The sequence below is a fragment of the Carcharodon carcharias genome, chromosome 6 (genome assembly GCF_017639515.1).
Source record: "Carcharodon carcharias isolate sCarCar2 chromosome 6, sCarCar2.pri, whole genome shotgun sequence".
In the NCBI taxonomy this organism is placed as follows: domain Eukaryota; kingdom Metazoa; phylum Chordata; class Chondrichthyes; order Lamniformes; family Lamnidae; genus Carcharodon; species Carcharodon carcharias.
The window spans coordinates 103,093,693-103,112,361 of NC_054472.1; the positions used below are offsets into that span (position 1 = coordinate 103,093,693).

The 18,669-nt window shown below is 42.4% G+C and overlaps 1 protein-coding gene across 1 annotated transcript in view; it reads right to left on the reverse strand.

Annotated features, from left to right (window-relative positions):
- LOC121278817 (regulator of G-protein signaling 20-like) overlaps positions 1–18,669 on the reverse strand; it is an 81,882-nt gene that overhangs the window by 41,223 nt on the left and 21,990 nt on the right. Inside the window, exon 2 of the mRNA XM_041189271.1 lies at positions 8,831–8,917. Within this exon, the coding sequence (XP_041045205.1) occupies positions 8,831–8,917 (87 nt within the window). The remainder of the gene's footprint in view (positions 1–8,830; positions 8,918–18,669) is intronic.

The following is an 18,669-nucleotide window of genomic DNA, read 5'->3' on the forward strand; positions in this document are numbered from 1 at the left end:
CTCTAACTTGGCAGAAGGCATGGCACAGAGCTTGCCCTCCCCACAGCCTCTGCTCCAGCTCCCTACTGTGCTGCAGGCCTAGATACATTATCACATACCTGTTGCAGCCTTTGGGTGCATACGGCTCCTCTGAATATATCCCCACCACTACCACCCTGTGACCACTACCACTCAGAGGAACAAAGACAGGAGTCGCATGGGAACACTGCCACTGCAAACTCCTCTCCAAGCCACATGCCATCTGAGTTCGAATTATATCGCTGTTCCTTCACTGCTGCTGGGCCAAATTTCTGGAACTCCCTCTCAAACAGCTCTGTGAGTGTACCTACACCATATGGACTGCAGCAGTTCAAGGAAGCAGCTCAACACCACCTCCTCAAGGGCAATTAGATACGGGCATCAAATGTTGGCCTTGCCAGCAACACTCACATTCCATTAATGAATTTAAAAAAAAAGATGTGACCATGCTCCCTGGCAAACTCATCACACCTGTAAAAATACTGCAGAGTACTTCCTGAAACTTTGCAATATAAAAAGTTCCAAAAATGTAACATACCTGCAATAAGGTTGTCTGGCCTTCACTTCATCTGGCACTTTAACAAAAACGTTTTTTTCTTCCTCTCAGATTTGAAGGATTGCAATTATCAATAACTCATGGAATTCAACACTCTTCTGGATCCTTCTTCCCTTTCACTTCTCTCTGACCCCATCCCTTCTTCTAATCTCATCTCTTGTCGTTAATTCACGATACCCTCCAATCTGTTCCTCTCTGATCCTGAACGATCTGTTCTTAACAGAGGCCTCACCCTCATCCCCTTACACCCCACCTCAATGACTTCTGAGTTTGGCAACAACACTGAGCTCTTCCTCTACTGTCTCCACCTTCACACCTACTCCCTTAACCAGGAGTCTTCACCCCAGACAGTGGACCATTTCACCTGTCTCTAGTATTCTCCCTCCACCTGGACTCCTCCCTCTGTCCTCTTACTTTCGCTCGATCTCTTGAGAACTGCTGCATGACATTGACCTTCTCAATTTCTCTGCTCCCCTCAATCACTCTGACCTGTCACATTCTGAACTGGCTGCACTCCATTCTCTCAGGCCCAACCCTAACATTGTCATCAAATTTCCTGTCATGGATGCTGCTGATGTTGTCTGGTGAACTGACCTCTACCTTGCAGACTGCCAACTTTCCAAGATTTCCTCCCACCACCCCCTGCACTATCGCCCCACCACTGAACATCAAACCATCGTCTCCAGGATGACCTAATCTCCTCTGGAGACCTTCCCTCCACAGCCTCCAACCTTATAGCCCTTCAACTCAAACAACCCGCTTCTACCTCCTTCCTAAGATCCAAAAGCAGGACTGCCCTTGCAGACCTATTGTTTCAGTCTGTTCCTGCCCCAATGAACTGATTTATTCCTATCCTGACTTTGCTTTATCTTCCCTTGTCCAGTCTCTTCTCACCTACATCTGTGACTCTTCCTATGCCCTCCATCACTTTAACAACTTCCAATTTCCTGGCCCTAACTGTCTCATGTAAAAAGGAAAAAAGTAAGTAAAGTGAGTGTTGGTCCTCTAGAGACTGACAGTGGGAGTTAATAGCAGACAATAAGGAAATGACAGAAGAAATGAACAACTATTTCACTTCTGTGTTCACTATAGAGGATACAAAAACATTCTAGTACTGGCTGCAAATCAAGAGGTGAACAGGAGAAAGGAACATGGTGAAGTTGAAATCACTAGGGAAACGGTACTGAGCAAGTTAATGGAGCTGCGGGCTGGCAAGTCTCCGGGTCCTGATGGATTACATCTGAGGGTCTTAAAAGAGGTGGCTAATGAGGTAGTCAATGTGCTGGTGTTAATTTTCCAAAATTCGCTAGATTCTGGAAAGGTTCCATCAGATTGGAAAGTAGCAAATATAACCCCTCTATTCAAGAAGGGAGGGAGGCAGAAAACAGGAAACTATAGGCCAGTTAGCTTGATATCTGTCATGGGGAAGTTATTAGAACCAATCATTAAGGGAGTTATAGCTAAGCACTTAGAAGAGCTCAAGGCAATTGGGAAGAGTCAGCATGGTTTGTGAAAGGAAAATCATGTTTAACCAATTTATTGGAGTTTTTTGAAGGACTAACATGCACAGTAGATAAAGGAGAGCATGTAGACGTACTGTACTTGGATTTCCAGAAGGCATTTGATAAGGTGCCACATCAAAGATTATTATGGAAAATAAAAGTGCATGGTTTAGTGGCTAACATAGCAAGAAGATTAGCCAGAATAGAAGATTGGCTGGCTGGCAGAAAGCAGAGAGTATACATCAATGGATCTTTTTCTGATTGGCAGGATGTGATGAGTGGCGTTTCTCAGGGGTCTATACTGGGGCCTCAACTTTTTACGATTTACATCAATGACGTAGATGAGGGGAGTGAAGACATGGTAGCTAAATTTGCAGATGATACAAAGATAGGTAGGAACGTATGTTTTGAAGAGGACATGAGGTGGTTGCAGATGGATATAGATAACTTGAGTGAGTGGACAAAGATCTGGCAAATGGAGTTTAATGTGGGAAAATGTGAAGTTGTTCACTTTGGCAGTAATAACAAAAAAGCAGGGTATTACTTAAATGGATAACGGCTGCATAATTCTGAGGTGCAAAGGGATCTAGTACACGAGTCACAAAAAGTTAGTATGCAGGTACAGCAAGAAATTAAGAAGGATAATGGAATGCTATCCTTTATTGCAAGAGGGATTGAACGTAAAAGTAAGAATGTCATGCTTTATTTATACAGGGCATTGGTGAGACCGCACCTCGAATACTGTGTGCAGTTTTGAGCTCCTTATTTAAGGAAGAATGTAAACGCATTGGAGGCGGTTCAAAGGACGTTTATTAGAATGATATCTGGAATGAGTGGGTTGTCTTAAGAGGAAAAAGTTGAACAGACTGAGCTTGTTTCCACTGGAGTTTAGAAGAGTGAAGGGTGATTTGATTGAAGTATAAAAGATCCTGAATGGCCTTGACAAGGTGGATGTCGAAAGGATGTTTCCTCTTGTGGGTGAGTCCAGAACCAGGTGGCACTGTTTTAAAATTAGGGGTCGCCCTTTTAGGACAGAGATGCAGAGAATTTTTTTCTCTCAGAGGGTTGTGCGACTTTGGAACTCTCTGTGCAGAATTTTGCCCTTGGATTGCAGGATCGGCGGGGGCAGTGGGGAAGCCGCACGCCACCGTGATCAGCAGCGCTCCATGATCTTATGGGGGCAGGCCAATTTAGGCCTGCCCAGTGTGATACCTGAGTGGCAGTGCTGAACATTGTCTGTGTGGGCGGGAGGAGGAAGGTGAGCAGGCCTAGCGTGCAATTCGCACATGCGTGTGAAAGAGCACTGAATAATCTCCCTGAGGCATGGAGCTGCTTCAGGGAGATGAAGAATATATTGAAAAAATTATTCAACAGCACAAAAAAATAATGAAACATGTCTTCCTATGTGATTCTGTTACATGAGCAGGGACATGTTTTTAATTAAAAATTAAAGTTTTTATTTCATATGTATTTTATCTTGGAAACCTCATCCCGCCCGTGGATCAGGTTTCCAAAAAAATGCAAAGGCTGCTTGTCAACTGTTAGGTTGAATGGGCAATGAAAAATTCAGCCCAATGATAACTTAATGGCCTTAATAGGCCTTTTAATTGTCAGTGGGTGTGCTGCTGGTTCTGGCATGCGCCCGCTGACCGAACTATCGCATGACTGCGTGTTGACGTCAGAACACTTGGCCGACATTATCGTGTGTCATTTCACGCTTGGTCAGGTCGGTCGTGTGCCCACCCAACCAGCTAAAAATCCTGCCCTCTGTCTCAGAAGATTGTAGTGGCAGGGTCATTGAATATTTTTAAGGCAGAGGTAGGTATATTCTTGTTAGGCAAGGGAATCAAAGGTTATCAAGAAATTGAAACACAAGATCAGCCCTGATCTTATTGAATGGTGGAGCAGGCTCGAGGGGCCGAATGGTCTACTCCTGTTCCTATTTCTTTTGTGCTTATGTTTATCTTCACCATGAACATCCAATCCTTGTACACCTCCATCCCTCACCAGAACAGTCTGAGGACATTCTGCTTCTTCAGTGAAAGGAGCCCCAGTTAGTCCCCATCTGCCACCAGCCTCCTTAGCCTGACTTAACTTGTCCTCACCTTCTCCTTCAATTCTGTACAAATTAAAGGCGTTTTTTGCTCTTGGTAACCACATGGGTCCTATCTGTCAGAGTATTTTAGGATATTGTCATCTCTCCTTATTGCCCTGTGTAAGGTATTACAGGTCGAATATCCTTTATCCATACACCTGAAAACTGAACACATCCAAAAACTGAACTTTTTTTGAATGGCTATGCAGTAATTTGTATGTTAATGAAGCAATGTAATATTATATTACAGGCGCAATAACTGCTAACAGATAAGAAGTAGGGTGGGTGAGAGTTGGCAATTGGAGAAACAACCTAGTATTTGTAGACTACAGCTAACCTAGGCTTAATGTATTGTAATGTAAGTAGGTCTAGGCCTACCATATATACAATAGATTGAAAACTGAAAATATCCTAAAACTGAAACACAAATGGCCCCAAGGGTTTTGAATAAAGGATACTTGACCTGTGTAGGGGACTGTCATATATCCTTTTTGTGAGATATGTGAAACATTGCTTAAGCCAGTACTACTCAGGTCCTCTATCAATTCTTTTTCCAGTACATTGATGACTATATCGGTGCCGTTTCCTGATCTTGCCCTGAATTAGCAAACTTAATCAACTTTGCTTCCAATTTCCACCTTCCTCTCTGCTTCACATGGCCCAGCTCTGACTCTTCCCTTCCTTCAATTCTTCTGTCTCCATTTCTGGGGATATGCAATCAACAAATATTTGTTATAAGCTCAAAGTCTCCCATAACTACCTTAACTAAAGTTGCTTCCTGTAAACACTTCATTCCACTCTCCCACTTTCTCCATCTTCGTTGCGTCTATTCTCATGATGCAATCTTCCATACCAGTACTTCTGACGTACCTTCCTTTTTCCTCAATCATGCATTCCCTCCACCATGTTTGACCTTGTCTGTTCCATTTACCAGACTTCTACTCTTGCTCTTCCACTCTGTCCCAGAACCATGATAGAATCCTTGTCGTCACCTTCCACAAGGCTTTGAATTCAATGGTTCATCCTCAGCCATCTCTGCCACCTGCAGCGGTGACACCATCACCGAACACATCTTCCCCTGACGTCCCCTTTCAGAAGATTCAAGGGACCATTCCCTCAATACCACCCTGGTCCACTCCTCAATCACCCTCAACAACCCCTCTCCTTCCCAGAGCACCTTGCCATGCAAGTGCAGGAGATGCAAAGGATATGTGTTCCCCTGGGTGAAGCACCATTTTGGAAGCACAAAGTTTGACAGTCACCCCTTAAGATTTAAATAAAAGCAAAAAACTGCGGATGCTGGAAATCCAAAACAAAAACAAAAATACCTGGAAAAACTCAGCGTAACCTGCTGAGTTTTTCCAGGTATTTTTGTTTTTGTTCCTTAAGATTTTAAAATTGGCATGGAATGATGATTCCACTGTTGCTCTCAAGAGTGTGGTGAACCTGTTCTAATGTATTTGTAATGGGTGAACTATATTTAAAGAATGAAGAAAACCACTAAGATAAATAATTTATCTTCATTCATTAATTCTGCAAACAAACTATGCCTATACCATACTTTCCATGATCAGGATCTGAAAAATAAGGCTGAACCTAGCATCCCATGCTCCAAAGGGTGGACTGTGCTCGTAGTGAGTGCATTGTTGTAAATCCTGTCCGGGGCCTGTAATTTATTAATCCATCAATTTTGGGATAGAAAATCATGCACTGTGAACCCACAATTCACTCTGCCAGTAGCTTTGAAACAGATCTAACATTCGGTGTGATCTTGTGTTTCTGAAGCTAGTTGGATTAATACCATAATTTTTTTCCCATTATCAAAGGCTTTGTGTCTGAGGTGTCAAAAGATATATATTTTTTAAAGTTTCTTTGTGCAATTACTTGGTGAGGCATTTTGTTACTGTCAAAGGTGAAATTCCACGTGGAAAATCACAATACTAAAATGCCTCCTTTGCTTAAGAGAGGTAAAACAGATGAAAAATTTCTTAAAGAAAGTGGACATATGCAGAAGATTAACTGATCTGGTATGTCCAGAAGCCTTTAATTTCCAAAAACACAATAATTCACTTTTAGGTGTAATAGTTACCTGCTTTTTCAGTTGCAATAGTCCCAACCTCTCTCTTTTCCTTAAATCCTTCCTTAGGATGGCCAAACATCCTAAATAGAGTGAAACTGACTTGCATAATATGAAATTGAACTCTCTGCCTAATACAGGCCAAATTAAATTGAGTAAAAATTATATATTTGTTTTCAGTACATGGTGGCTGATAATAGAATTTTGAGTTTACATTACCCAAAGTAGTGATCCTTCTAACCCACTTAATTTTTATCACTTGTGACATGTTCCCTTTTGCTAACTTATCCTTCTAAATCTCCATTCATTAACATCAAAATGCTTCCTTTAACAATGTGTTATTTAAGTCAATTATGAATCACTGTGACAGAAATTAAATATTTTCTTAAGACTCGAAAAGTAACCTTTTGCAAACTGGGCTATTGAAAGTCACAATTACACACTGCATTACTTCAAAATTCTACATTTTTGAAGAAACTAACCTGCTGTTTTATGTTTAATAAAGTGGAAACACTAAAATTTGTAATGAACAATATCCAATTTTTCATACTTCCAGAAGCTGCTTTGTGATTAAATACAAACCAAGCAAAATCAATGTGTGAATTTATGAATTTGCAAAAAGCATGAGTCTGGATAGCTGATTTAGAACAATCCAAGTCAGGACATAGATTTCCACAGATTTCTTACTAATCCCACAGAATACTTTCAGAAGTGGAAAGTGAAAGAAAAAGAAAACCATCTCTACATTTATACACTACTGCATGTTGACTTTCCCACAAGCCTATTCATCAGACATGGTTAAGGAGGAAGTTAATTAACTTCAGTAAAACTAATTATACTCTTAGGGGTAGAATCCTATTGCATATGGGGCTTGAAGATACTTGCAATGCAAAGGATAATTGAATCATTCTCTTTACCTCTCTTGGATCTAAATCAATAATATAAAATAATGTAGATTACTATACTTCACTCATTTTTTTTTCCAAAACTTCAATTTCCTGAATACGGTAGCCCATTAATCTAATGCCTTATTTATATTGGTTATTCAGTGATATCTTGGAAACAGCAGTTTCCCCAGGACATCAATTATCTAAACTTGTGTATCTGAATACAAGTTTTATTGAGGAAGTTAGTAAAGAGTAAATACATTTTCTCAGAGTAAATTGGTTAGTCTATAGTAAATAAATCAGTAGTTTTGACTGAGTTTAAAAGTTCTACCACCAGGTACTTTACACGAGATTTCACCACAATAATATTTTACTCATAATTTAAAATAATATTTTATATCCTGTGTTATTGGCAACTTTTGCCCATTAGTATTAGCCATTTTTCAAACCAAATAAGCACAATTGTGAGTTGATTTTACCTTCCATTAGCAGCAGGAAATGAATGGTCATGGATCTGCCATTCATTATGATCTACAGCTGATTTTTCACATTGGAAAGGAAAACAAGGCAAGGTATATACTCAGGAAAATTTTTGCTATGATCCACTAATGGCTATTTTTGACTTCCAGCAAAAGATAGAATCAACACTTAAACCTTTACCTCGCTAATGAAATACATGCATATAAAATGTGACATAAAATACTCAGTATTTGGTCACTCATTATACCACCAATACAGTTTAGCCACATTTGGGGGCTATAGGGGCCGAATTTAATTTTCAGTGGGATCAGAAAATGGACAGCTGTGGATCAGCTTCCCATTATAAATATGCCCCATGTTTCTTTTCATTAAAGTCAACGGGATCAATTCTCATTATTAACGATAACATAAATAGATGACAAAGGAAAATCAGGAGTGGGGTGTGGGAAGCAGCCCAATTCTGCACCACCGAAAGTTAAAATCTACCCATAATGTTGTTTTCCCTACAGATTCTTTCAGTACAGAGTTATTCAGTTTGACACACCCATTAAAATCTCCTGTCTCGACCCAAAATCTTGACTGCTACCAATTTGAGCTGTTTGAGTAATTAACAAAATAATAAATTGTGTGATCATTGGTAAACTGCTGGTATGAAAGCAAATGGAAAATAAATTGAGGAACGCATGCTTGTTTCTTTGAATTGTTATCTGTTTGATAAAAGAATGGCAGTAAAATATTTAAGTAACTTTGGTGCTGTTAAGTGAGGAGGATTGCAGCATAATAGAGAAGCCACAATGACATGCAAAGAAACACAAAGCTAAAAATCAAATTCTGATGAAAGATCCTACTCAAAACCTACTTTTTTTCTTTCAGGTGCTGTATATTTCAATATTTTCTGTTCTAATTACAGCAGCACCGGGTGGATTTTTTTCTTTTTCTTGGAACCAATAGAAACGAATATCTGGTGGCTGTATAACAAGCAGTTGATCTGCTACATTCATTTTCTGTCAGCACCGAAAGTTAAACTATACCCACCATATTTAGTTAAACTTCAGGGATACAACATAAATATTCTGTATCAGAGTCACAATCATAAAATAATTGCTGTGTGGTGTAAAAATATGCCTATTTTTGCTTCATAATGTTTCAATGGTACTGAGCACAGAACAAAGACTGGTTTCAGTGCGAGAAGAAATTGGTTAAAGAACAATGTACCTTTCTTCACAGTTTGGCAGGCTTCCTCCTCTAGCTTCCTGAGACATTCTTCTTGCTCGTTCATCATCTTCATTCCTAACAGTAAGACTGCAAGGTAGTAAATAAAATCATTTTATCTAGGTACAGGAGCAGATGCCAATGGTGTGTTACTCACAAAAGAAATTCAGGCTGATCAACAGTAATCTTCTTGATTACTAAAAATGAAGTTAGAGAGGAATCTCCAAAGTGCTTTCTCCAGGCTGCTGCAGTAGTTTTCAAAATCAATAAAAGTCACTGGCAATATTATCTGGCCTTGCTGCCGTGAATAGAAAGCTAGCCAATCTGAAGCATTTTTGTTACTTGGAAATATGCACTAATTGATTTCCCATGGCATTGCTCAAAGACATAAAGAAATAGATTTTTGCCTATCTCCTGCTTTCTCATCAAATAATGATCCTCTTCATGTCTCCCACTCTCTAAATTCATTGTGACTCACTCATTTTCTATTGTTGTACCTGTATCTGTCTTCCTCTTTCTGCCCCCCTCTTTATGTAAGGTTGTTTTTTCCCTTTGTCTTCTCTCTCTTCTGTCTGCCTCCCACTCTATGAATTCCTGTTATTTTTTCTGTCTCTCTTTCTCTGTCTCCATGTGGTTAACATCATAGAACTTTAGAATTTAACAAGACAGAAGATTATTCATAGATTTTGTGCTAGCGCTCTGACAGAGCTATCTATTCAGTCCCATCACCCTGGCCTTCGAAGCTTTTCTTTATCAAATCGTTTTTCACTTCACTTATAAAATCTAGCATAAATTTTGCTGCCCCCAATGTTTCTGATGGCAGCATTCCACATTCTAACAACCCTTTCTGAAAAGGGGTTCCCCTTACGTTCTTTTGGTGATGATCTTAAACCATCTCCTATAGTTATCAATTCCTCAACAGGTAGAAATAGTTATCCTTTATTTATCTGATCAGAAGCGGAACCTGATCTGTTCAGGATTCTTAAGCAGTCATTGGGAAATTGCCACCAAAAGGTAGGTGTTTTTAAAAAGAAATACAAAAAATCATTCTTATGGAGCCAGAAGGAACAGAAGAATGAATATGTCTAAAACTGAACATAAAAGTCTAACTATAACCTAACACAACCTATTACAGATAGAGTACCTCAAATCCGGAAACTGGCAGTGTCAAAAATCTGTACATTTTTATAATGCTGCATGCATCAATTTTAAGTGAGTAAAATAAAAAAAAAAACTTACTTGGATAATTTGGCTAGGTACTGTATTGACGCAGTGTGGCTCCAGACTAGTTACTGGTTTCGCCGCTTCATGCGCTGCTCTATCCCATGCTCCAAATGACCCTTGACTGCATCCTACCTGGCTTGACCCAAGCTGCCCATGGCCTGCACGGCCCAAATCCAAATCTGGCAATATCCGAAATCTGGCAAGGCCTCAGTCCCGGGGTGCTGGATTTGAGGTACTGTACCTGTTTCGGTGGTAACGACCTGATCCCACAATTAATATGGAGCAATGATAATGCTGGAGTAATGAACCTTTTAATCTTCATGGAAAACTGAATGAGGAGTGTAAGGAAATGACTGGGTGACTTGTTCGGTGAGGTTTTTTTTGCTATTGTGGGGTGTCAGCCTGACTCATTAGTGCTTCATTGGTGCCCAATTCAATCAGTATGCACAAAGAAAGGCTTGATTTGATGAAACAATACATGATAAATAGTTAATGTATTGGTTGGATGGAAGTTAATACTAGAGAAGGATTCCATTTTGATTTCTTTTTCATTTTTAACTTGTATTGACTTCTTTATTCTGAGAACATCAAAGAATATGTATTGAAATTTCTAATACCATTCCACGGCAGTACATTAATTTTGTTGAATCAAACTGGACGACACAAATGGTCCAAAATGCACATACATACTTCATGTATGCTTTTGTATCAGTTTAACACAATTTGTCATTTGTTTCCTAGATAGCTTGTTTTGTTTCATTTTGGCGAACTGGCCACATTCTGGTGTATCCTGAATTTAGCTCCTAAGTTAATGACTTTTTTTTATTAGTTTCCCTCTTCTTCATATCTTCCAAACTCAAAATAAATGCCATGAAGGAGAAAAGCCTGCCTGCTTCCAGCCTATGCAAAAATCATTGTTATTAGTGATTGAATAAGCAAGTAATTCACGATAACTTGCCCTGTGACTATTTTTATTTTGTTTAGTCCCTTACTGTTTACAGGTTAAGCTAGTTACTTCATTGTATAGGGATAAATAGCATATTCATGGAGCTGCTTATGTACAGAAAGACATAACAGAATGCTTTACAGGCTGATGAACAAAAATGAGCACTGAACAGGATAGAGAAAAGAAGAAAGAGCAAAAACAGGATCAAGGAGAAAGCTCGAAGAGGTTTTGGAAAGTAGACAGCAGTGACAAGCATACTTGCTATGGGAAAACATTCCAGGTGTAGAGGTGTAATGGCTTCAACAAGGGCAGCTGCTAAAGCAAAGACAGTGGGAACAATGAGTAAACCAATATTGGAGGAGCAGACATGGGATGAGGTAAAGCCATAGAAGTATATGAAAGGGAGGACAAGATTCTTAAAATCAAGTCATTCTCCTCCTCTTTCTTCAAATCAAACAAAAACATGGGTTGGGTTTTCAGCTCGGTGTGCAGGCGCATGCCCGACACACACGAGGGTGAAATAGCACGCGATGACATTGGGCGAGCATCCTGACATCATCACGCACTTGTGCGATATTTTGGTCAGCGGGCATGCGCGGGAGTTGGCAGTGCACCCGCTGACCATTAAGAGGGCTGTTAAGCCCATTAGTAAATTAATTAAAGTGAATTTTTCCCTGCCCGTCCAACCTTACGGATGGCTGGTGGGCGAAAAGGCCAAGTGGCCTTTGGGTTTTTGAGGTAACATTGTCCATGGGCTGGATGAAGTTTCTGGTGTTAATTAATTTTTAAATCTCATCTTTAACAGAGTCACATGAGGAGACATGTTTACCTTCAGGGAACTTTCACTGAGTGCACCCACCCGCATGTGCTGACTTCTGCGCTGGCCCTCCCCCCACCCTGCCCAACAGGCAGCGCTGAGTGTTTCATCGTTAATTGGCCAGCCAGTGTGAAATCGCGGTTGGGACCCGATCGTGGGTAGCGGACTGTTGCGCAGCTGCTCCTGGGCCCATTTGCTGCACCCGTCCAATGAGGGGAAAATCTTCCCTCATGTGTTCCACTACTCTGTGTCTATCACAGGCTTTTTTCTCTGAATGTTTAACAAAATGTTACAATGTGGCATCAAATTGATGGATGTCATGATTCCAAATTATAAATGAATGCTGACTTGAAAATATTATTGATTTAAAAGGGTGAATTTTAGATTTGGAAATTGGGACCGCTGCCCACAGTCTGGCATCATGACCTCAGTTCACCAACCCAACATCATCATGCCGTTCTTCGATAATACAGAAGTCAGGTGAGTGCTGAATTTGGCAGCCTGCCTGCCTTTTTTAAAACACTAATTAATGAACTACTAACTTTGTTAACAGGCTGAGTTCATATGTTGCTCGCACCATTTTTCCGTGGGTGCATGGGAAAAGGTTCGGAGGGAATTAAGCCAGGTATGAGGAGGCGCTGCAAATGCAAACGGATAAAAATGCTGCAAGCGGGACTATGGCTGACTTTAGCAGAAGAGCCTGCTGGAGAAGGTGGGAGAGTTTGCTTGTGTCGCAAGTTACTTTAATAATCATTTTGGGCTTTCACTGGGAGACACTGTCAGGGAAGGGCACCTAGAGAAAGGTGTAAAGTGAATTTCCTGCACCCCAGTACTGGACCCTGATATCAGTGTCTCAGTGGGCATTGTACATTCTGGAGGAGGATCCCCCCTCCAGTGATGGTGAGAGGAGGAGAAGGAGGAGGGCAGCTGACCAAGGACAGGTGCTTCCTGTGGTCCAGGAAGTTGCGGAACCTGCTGCTGAGCAAAGGCCTGTGGAAGGGAGACTACACAGCAGGCAGGCAGAAGCACCGTCCTAACAACAGTCTAAAGGCAAAGGATGTCATAGCTCTAAATTTCATATGTTTGGACAGGTCAGGTGGTGCTCTTCAATACTCGCCTGCTCAAGTCTCACATGGTCGTGGTCTGCTGCTGCTTGCACAACCTGGCTCTAGAGAGAGGGGAAGCCCTGCCAGAGGGGGGGGTCTAATGGAATGAGCTCCATCCTCTGCCAAGAAGTCTGAGGATGAGTCTAATGATGAGGAGGATGAGCCACACCAGCCAGCTACACAAGCAGGATAATTTGGATGCCAGGGAGATGCGAGAATCGCAAATAATGCGAATGTTTAACTAGTAATCTGTAATTTAATCTACGAGACTTTCTTGTCTGCCTTCACTTTTTTTTGCTATCTCCCACTCATCAATACCAGGGTCACCTGTACATGTGCCAATGTAGATGCACCAAATGAGGCCGATCAGTGGGGCCCACATGAGTACAAACTCCCTTAAGCGCATGTGGCCAGTCCAAATAAAAGCCAGCACATCACACACGAAACATTAATGCAGTCAGAGCTGCAGATGCAAAGAGCAATTATTTATTAACAAAATAAATTTTAAAATTTCAGACCTAACAAAACTAAGCAATCACCCTTGTGAACCCATGTGTGACTGATGAGGCGTTTTCTTAAATCTTTTCTGGTGTTTTCCCCTCACCATCAGCTGTGCTGGAGGCAGGCTGCTTACCCTTATGTCCTTTTGCCTGGGATAACCTTGGAAGGTGTCCTCTGGCTGCCTGAGGCCATGAGGGCCCCAGCGTGGTGGGAATTTCCTGCACGGTGGCAGGATGCTCATTTGTCACTGTGGTATTCTGGCCTATTTGTGTCAATGGTAGAGGGCCACAGGAGAAGTTGCCCCCATCAGAAGCACCCTGAGAGGTGCCTTTTGATAGCAAAAGTACCTGCTCATCTGCCACCATTTGGTCCATTTGGCCCTCCCTGGTTTCCTGAGAGGAACCAGGACCAGGCTGTGACTCCTGGCACCTCAGTCCCCTCTTGCCTTGGCTCCAGGCACCAGAGCTCAGATACAAGACGATGGAATGCAGGTCAGAATGCATACCCAGAAACCCATCAGTCAGCTGTTGGGTTTAGCCCTCCAAGACAGTCGGAGGAACCATGCATTCTGAAGAGTGGATAATCATAGTGCTCATTGTTTAGATGGCCACTGCCCATGCTGATGTACACAACCCCTCTGGAATCTCTGCTACATCTCCATGTACCTCATGCTGTATGTCCAACATCTGCTGCTTGACAGATGATTCCAGAGGCTCATCATCAGCCTGAGGTTCAGTAGCGAGGCCGTCTCCAACAATCCTCTGAGTGCCAGAGGCTTGAACTATCTCAGTCTCCAACAACTGCTCTGGTGACTGTGATTTGCCTGATCCAATGTGTGGATCCCTTGGAGCCGTCTCGTGCATACCCACCGGGGTTTGTGTATCTGCGCATGGTGCTTGGTGTGGAGGAAGGATGTGATGCGCTGCACCCTCTGGGGTTTCCTTCACTTCAGAGGTTATTGCTGGTCCCTTGGGGCTAGTGGCTGCAGCTGCTGACGTTTCACCTGTGGGAGAAACAAACAAGGAAAATGAAGGGCAGCATCATGGTTTGATGTGACTTCACAGAGACACGCTTCCTAAAAAACATTCATTGGCACCACTGGGAGATGGTTACCAGGGTTTAAACCTCAGCCCCTCCAACACTGGGACACACATTCCTTCCCAAGTCTGCAAACCTCAAAAGTCTAAACCCATCAAAAATCATGCTTTCAACTGTGTGCCTAACATGTCCTCCGTCAGTAGCCAACGATTCCCAATGATCAAAGCAAAATCCTTGCTAACCAACAGGTGTTGCAGTTCATTCAAATCCACAACACTGCAGCCCTGTCCTGTGGACGACCCCAAGGCTGCTCACAACCTCTGCGACCTGTGTCCAGTCTGTTTTGGTCTGGCCGGGTGGTCTCCTCTTCCTGTCAGAAGGCATGAGGACCTCCTGCCGATTACTCACAGCCTGGAGGAGGACTTACAGGGAATCATCATCAAACTGTGGGGCGATCCTTAGTCTGGGCCCTCAACGGCTGGTCCCTCCATTCTCTGCACCATATGATGGCATTACAGCCTCTGTGGAGAGACAAAGAGAGGTAATGGGTAGAATTTGGGTCTTTTCTTATACACTTATTATTCATAAGGGCAATGGGACATGTGCGTTCAAATGTTCTTTCCTCCCTGGCAAGTGTCCTAAACAATAACTGCTGGCACAATAGTCACCAAATTTTAAAAACAAGCTCTTACCTGCTGTTGCTCCAATTGTTCAAAGAATTTACAAATCTTCTTGGTCCAAACAAGAATTAGACCACTAATTCTTGTATAGCTGCTACCAAGCCATGCCAGGCTCCCTTTAAATGGGTGACCAAAACTGACTTCCAGTTCATGCCCTAACCCCTTTGTCCCTCCACATCCTGCCCTGGAGATCTGATTGGGTGCTCTTCCTACCTGTCTTGTGGGCTGTTGACTGGATCCCGCCGGGTGACCACTAATTGGCTGGTGGGCGCTTTATTCGGGCTCTTTAAAAAGATGGGGATGGGAGTCAGTGAACCGCGCACTTCAGGGTCGGACTCCTTCCCCCGCCAGAAAGCGTAAGATTCACGCCAAAGTTTTAACTGTTTTCTAGTGAACAAATAAAACATAATCTGCATGCAGCAATGAGGCTGCTATTAATCAATATTAGAGGTCAGATACAAAAACAGAAAATGCTGGAAAAACACAGAAAAAAAAGTTAACGTTTTGAGTCTGTATGACTTTTCTTCAAATAAGGACTCCAAACGTTAACTGTTTTATTTTTTCTCTCCACAGATGCTGTTAGACCTGCTGAGTTTTTCCAGCATTTTCTGTTTTTGTTTCAGATTTCCAGCATCCACAAAATTTTGCTTTTATATTAGAGATCAGATGTCTGGCGGTTAGGATTCAATTCTAAAATCCTTTAAACCTATAGGAAGGAATTTCTCAAGAGCAGAAAGTTTTCTTTTTTAATTCTTTGGGGTCAAAACTCAGATATCCCTGCTCTGCAGGCAGATGCACCGTGGAATGAGGACATGCACCCAAGCCTGTCTCTCGCCGGTTAGCTGCGGCTGCCTATGATTTTGCACCATCTTTCCTTTCAAAAGAGATGTGTGTGTTAGTGAGTGTGGTGCAATGTATTTAGGTGACGTAGCTGTCATCTTTCAATAATTGGAAATGGGTGCAGACTTTGAGATATAAGTGTGAAGTTTGAAGCAGTGTTATGTTTGTGAGGTTGAGGAGAAGATATGAATGTGAAGTATGAGCGATGGTGATCAAGAATATTGGTAGGTGAGTGAAGCAGGGATGAATAGAGCAGGTATGTGAGGTTAGTGGTTCTTTATAATGATATGGCATTTGAAGATACAGTCACTACTTTGACCACTTATTGGAGGTCACTGAGCTACTTGTGGCACTGCATCCGGTCCTAGGGACTCAATCCCAGCCATTGACCACAATGTTTTTCTGCTCCCACTGCCTTCTCAGTGTCTGCCTGCAGTCTTCCTAGTCCAGCATGACCTCGCTTCTCCGGTCCACCTCCTGAAACAAGTCCTCCAGTGTCGCATCAAAGAATCTTGGAACTCGCTCTTCGCCCAGTTGTATCATTTTCGCACTTCTTGCTCAAACTCTCTTTGATGAACAGTTCCAGAATGTGCTGCAGCCAGAGCTGGTTTTAAGTAATGCAGGGCAGCTTTAGGTGTGCTAGCCATGTACTGGCTTGGGCCCCCTGCTGAGATGTGCAGTCACCAAGCGATGCATTTAGTTTTGGGCTGTACGCTATTACAGGTATCATTTAAATTAGCAGACAGTGCAGAGTTTGTATGCTGGATGCATCATAATGAACAGGTGCAGGTTCATTGCAACCCCCATGCCAGTTTTTGGGCCTTATCCAATTTTCCCTCCAGCACGTTTGTATCCCAATTTGTAGGCACTTCCTCTTGTATTTAAGTACACCTAAATTTAAATGATGGCTCTTGTTATAACTTTGATGTTCTCAAATTAATTGCAAGAGAAAGCTGAGATCTCTAATACAGCAATGGGCACAGATGTCTTCCAAATGCAATCTGTGGCACAAAATGCCATAATTTTATTTGATTCGATAAATACATATTTACTGGGTTTTACCAAATGTCTTGAAGTCCTGATGCTGGGTTCATTTGTGGGTTTTGCAACCACATGGGCAGGAATTCTCTGACCATCTTCCACTATGCAACCAATTAGCATCTGGGTGGCAGGGAAATGGTCAATAATGGGTGATGTGCGAGACCTAGTCCTGGCAGGGAGGTTAACGGCACCATTTTAAAAGTCAGTATGGAGCCTTCATGCAGGCTGAACACAGAGAAGGCAGAGGAAGGGGTGCAGCAGAAAGGAGATTGTGGAGAAATGGCTGCACTCAGAGGAAGGGTTGTTCCATGTTTCAGTGATGCTTCGCTGAAGAAGCACCTATAGGAAGTGGGGGAGCGGAGAGAGCTCTGTACCCAGTGGACCCGGGGAGGAGGCCAGACAGCCTCATGAAGAAGGTCTGGCTGGAGGGGTCCAAGGAAGTAGTTAGCTGCAGGGTGTTCATGTGAACATGGGTTCAGCATCAGGAGTGCTTCAATGGCTTGAGCTCTGAAGAAGAGTCATATGGATTTGAAACATTAACTCTGTCTTTCTCTCCACAGATGCTGTTAGACCTGCTGAGTTTTTCCAGCATTTTCTGTTTTTAATTCGCAGGGAGATGCTTGTCTCCTGTCCAGTTGGGTGACGCGGATTCTCAGTCGAATCATGTGCAGATGAGGGAGTCGCGTGATTCTCTTCCACGCATGTCAATGGCCATGGTTATTATCCCCCTCAGTGCATGGGCACTGTATGCCGGGTCTAAATGCACTTCCACCTCAGTCTCTTCCTCAGAGCAGGTGGTGCGCTCATTATTGTCACCCTTCACCAGTTCAGCTCCTTTCTGCTGCACCAGGTTGTGAATACAGGGGGACTGTGATAAACTTGAACAAATTAGCGCTGAGTGGGAGGAGGTATCGGGCGAGCTCATTTCTAACAAATTTGATTGAATTTTTCAAGGAGGTGACTAGGTGTGTAGATGAGGGTACTGCAGTGATTGTAATCTACATGGACTTCAGTGAGGCTTTTTTCAAGGTCTCGCATGGGACACTGGTCAAGAAGTTAAGAGCCCATGGAATCCAGGGCAATTTGGCAAACTGGATCCAAAATTGGTTTATTGGCAGGAGGCAGATGGTGATGACTGAAGGTTGTTTTTGTGACTGGAAGCCTGTGTCCAATGGCATACCGTAGATTTTGGTGCTGGGCCCTTGCTGTTTGTAGTATACATTAATGATCTAGACATGAGTATAGGAGGTATGATCAGTAAATTCACAGATGCCACGAAAATTGGTGGTGTTGTAAATAGTGAGGAGAAAAGCCTTAGACTATAGGACAATATAGACAGGCTGGTCAGAACAGCGGCAAATGGAATTTAATCCTGAAAAGTGTGAGGTTTTACATTTTGGGAGGATTGACAAGTCAAGGGAGTACACATTGAATGGTAGGACCCTAGGAAGTTCAGAGGGACCTTGGTGTGCATGTCCATAGATCCTTTAAGGTAGAACAGGTTGATAAGATAAATAAGAAGGCACATGGGATACTTGTCTTTATTAGTCGAGGTATTGAATACAAGAGCAGGGAGGTTTTGATGGAACTGTATAAAGCATTAGTTAGGCCACAGTTGGAGCACTGTGTGCAATTCCGGTCGCCACATT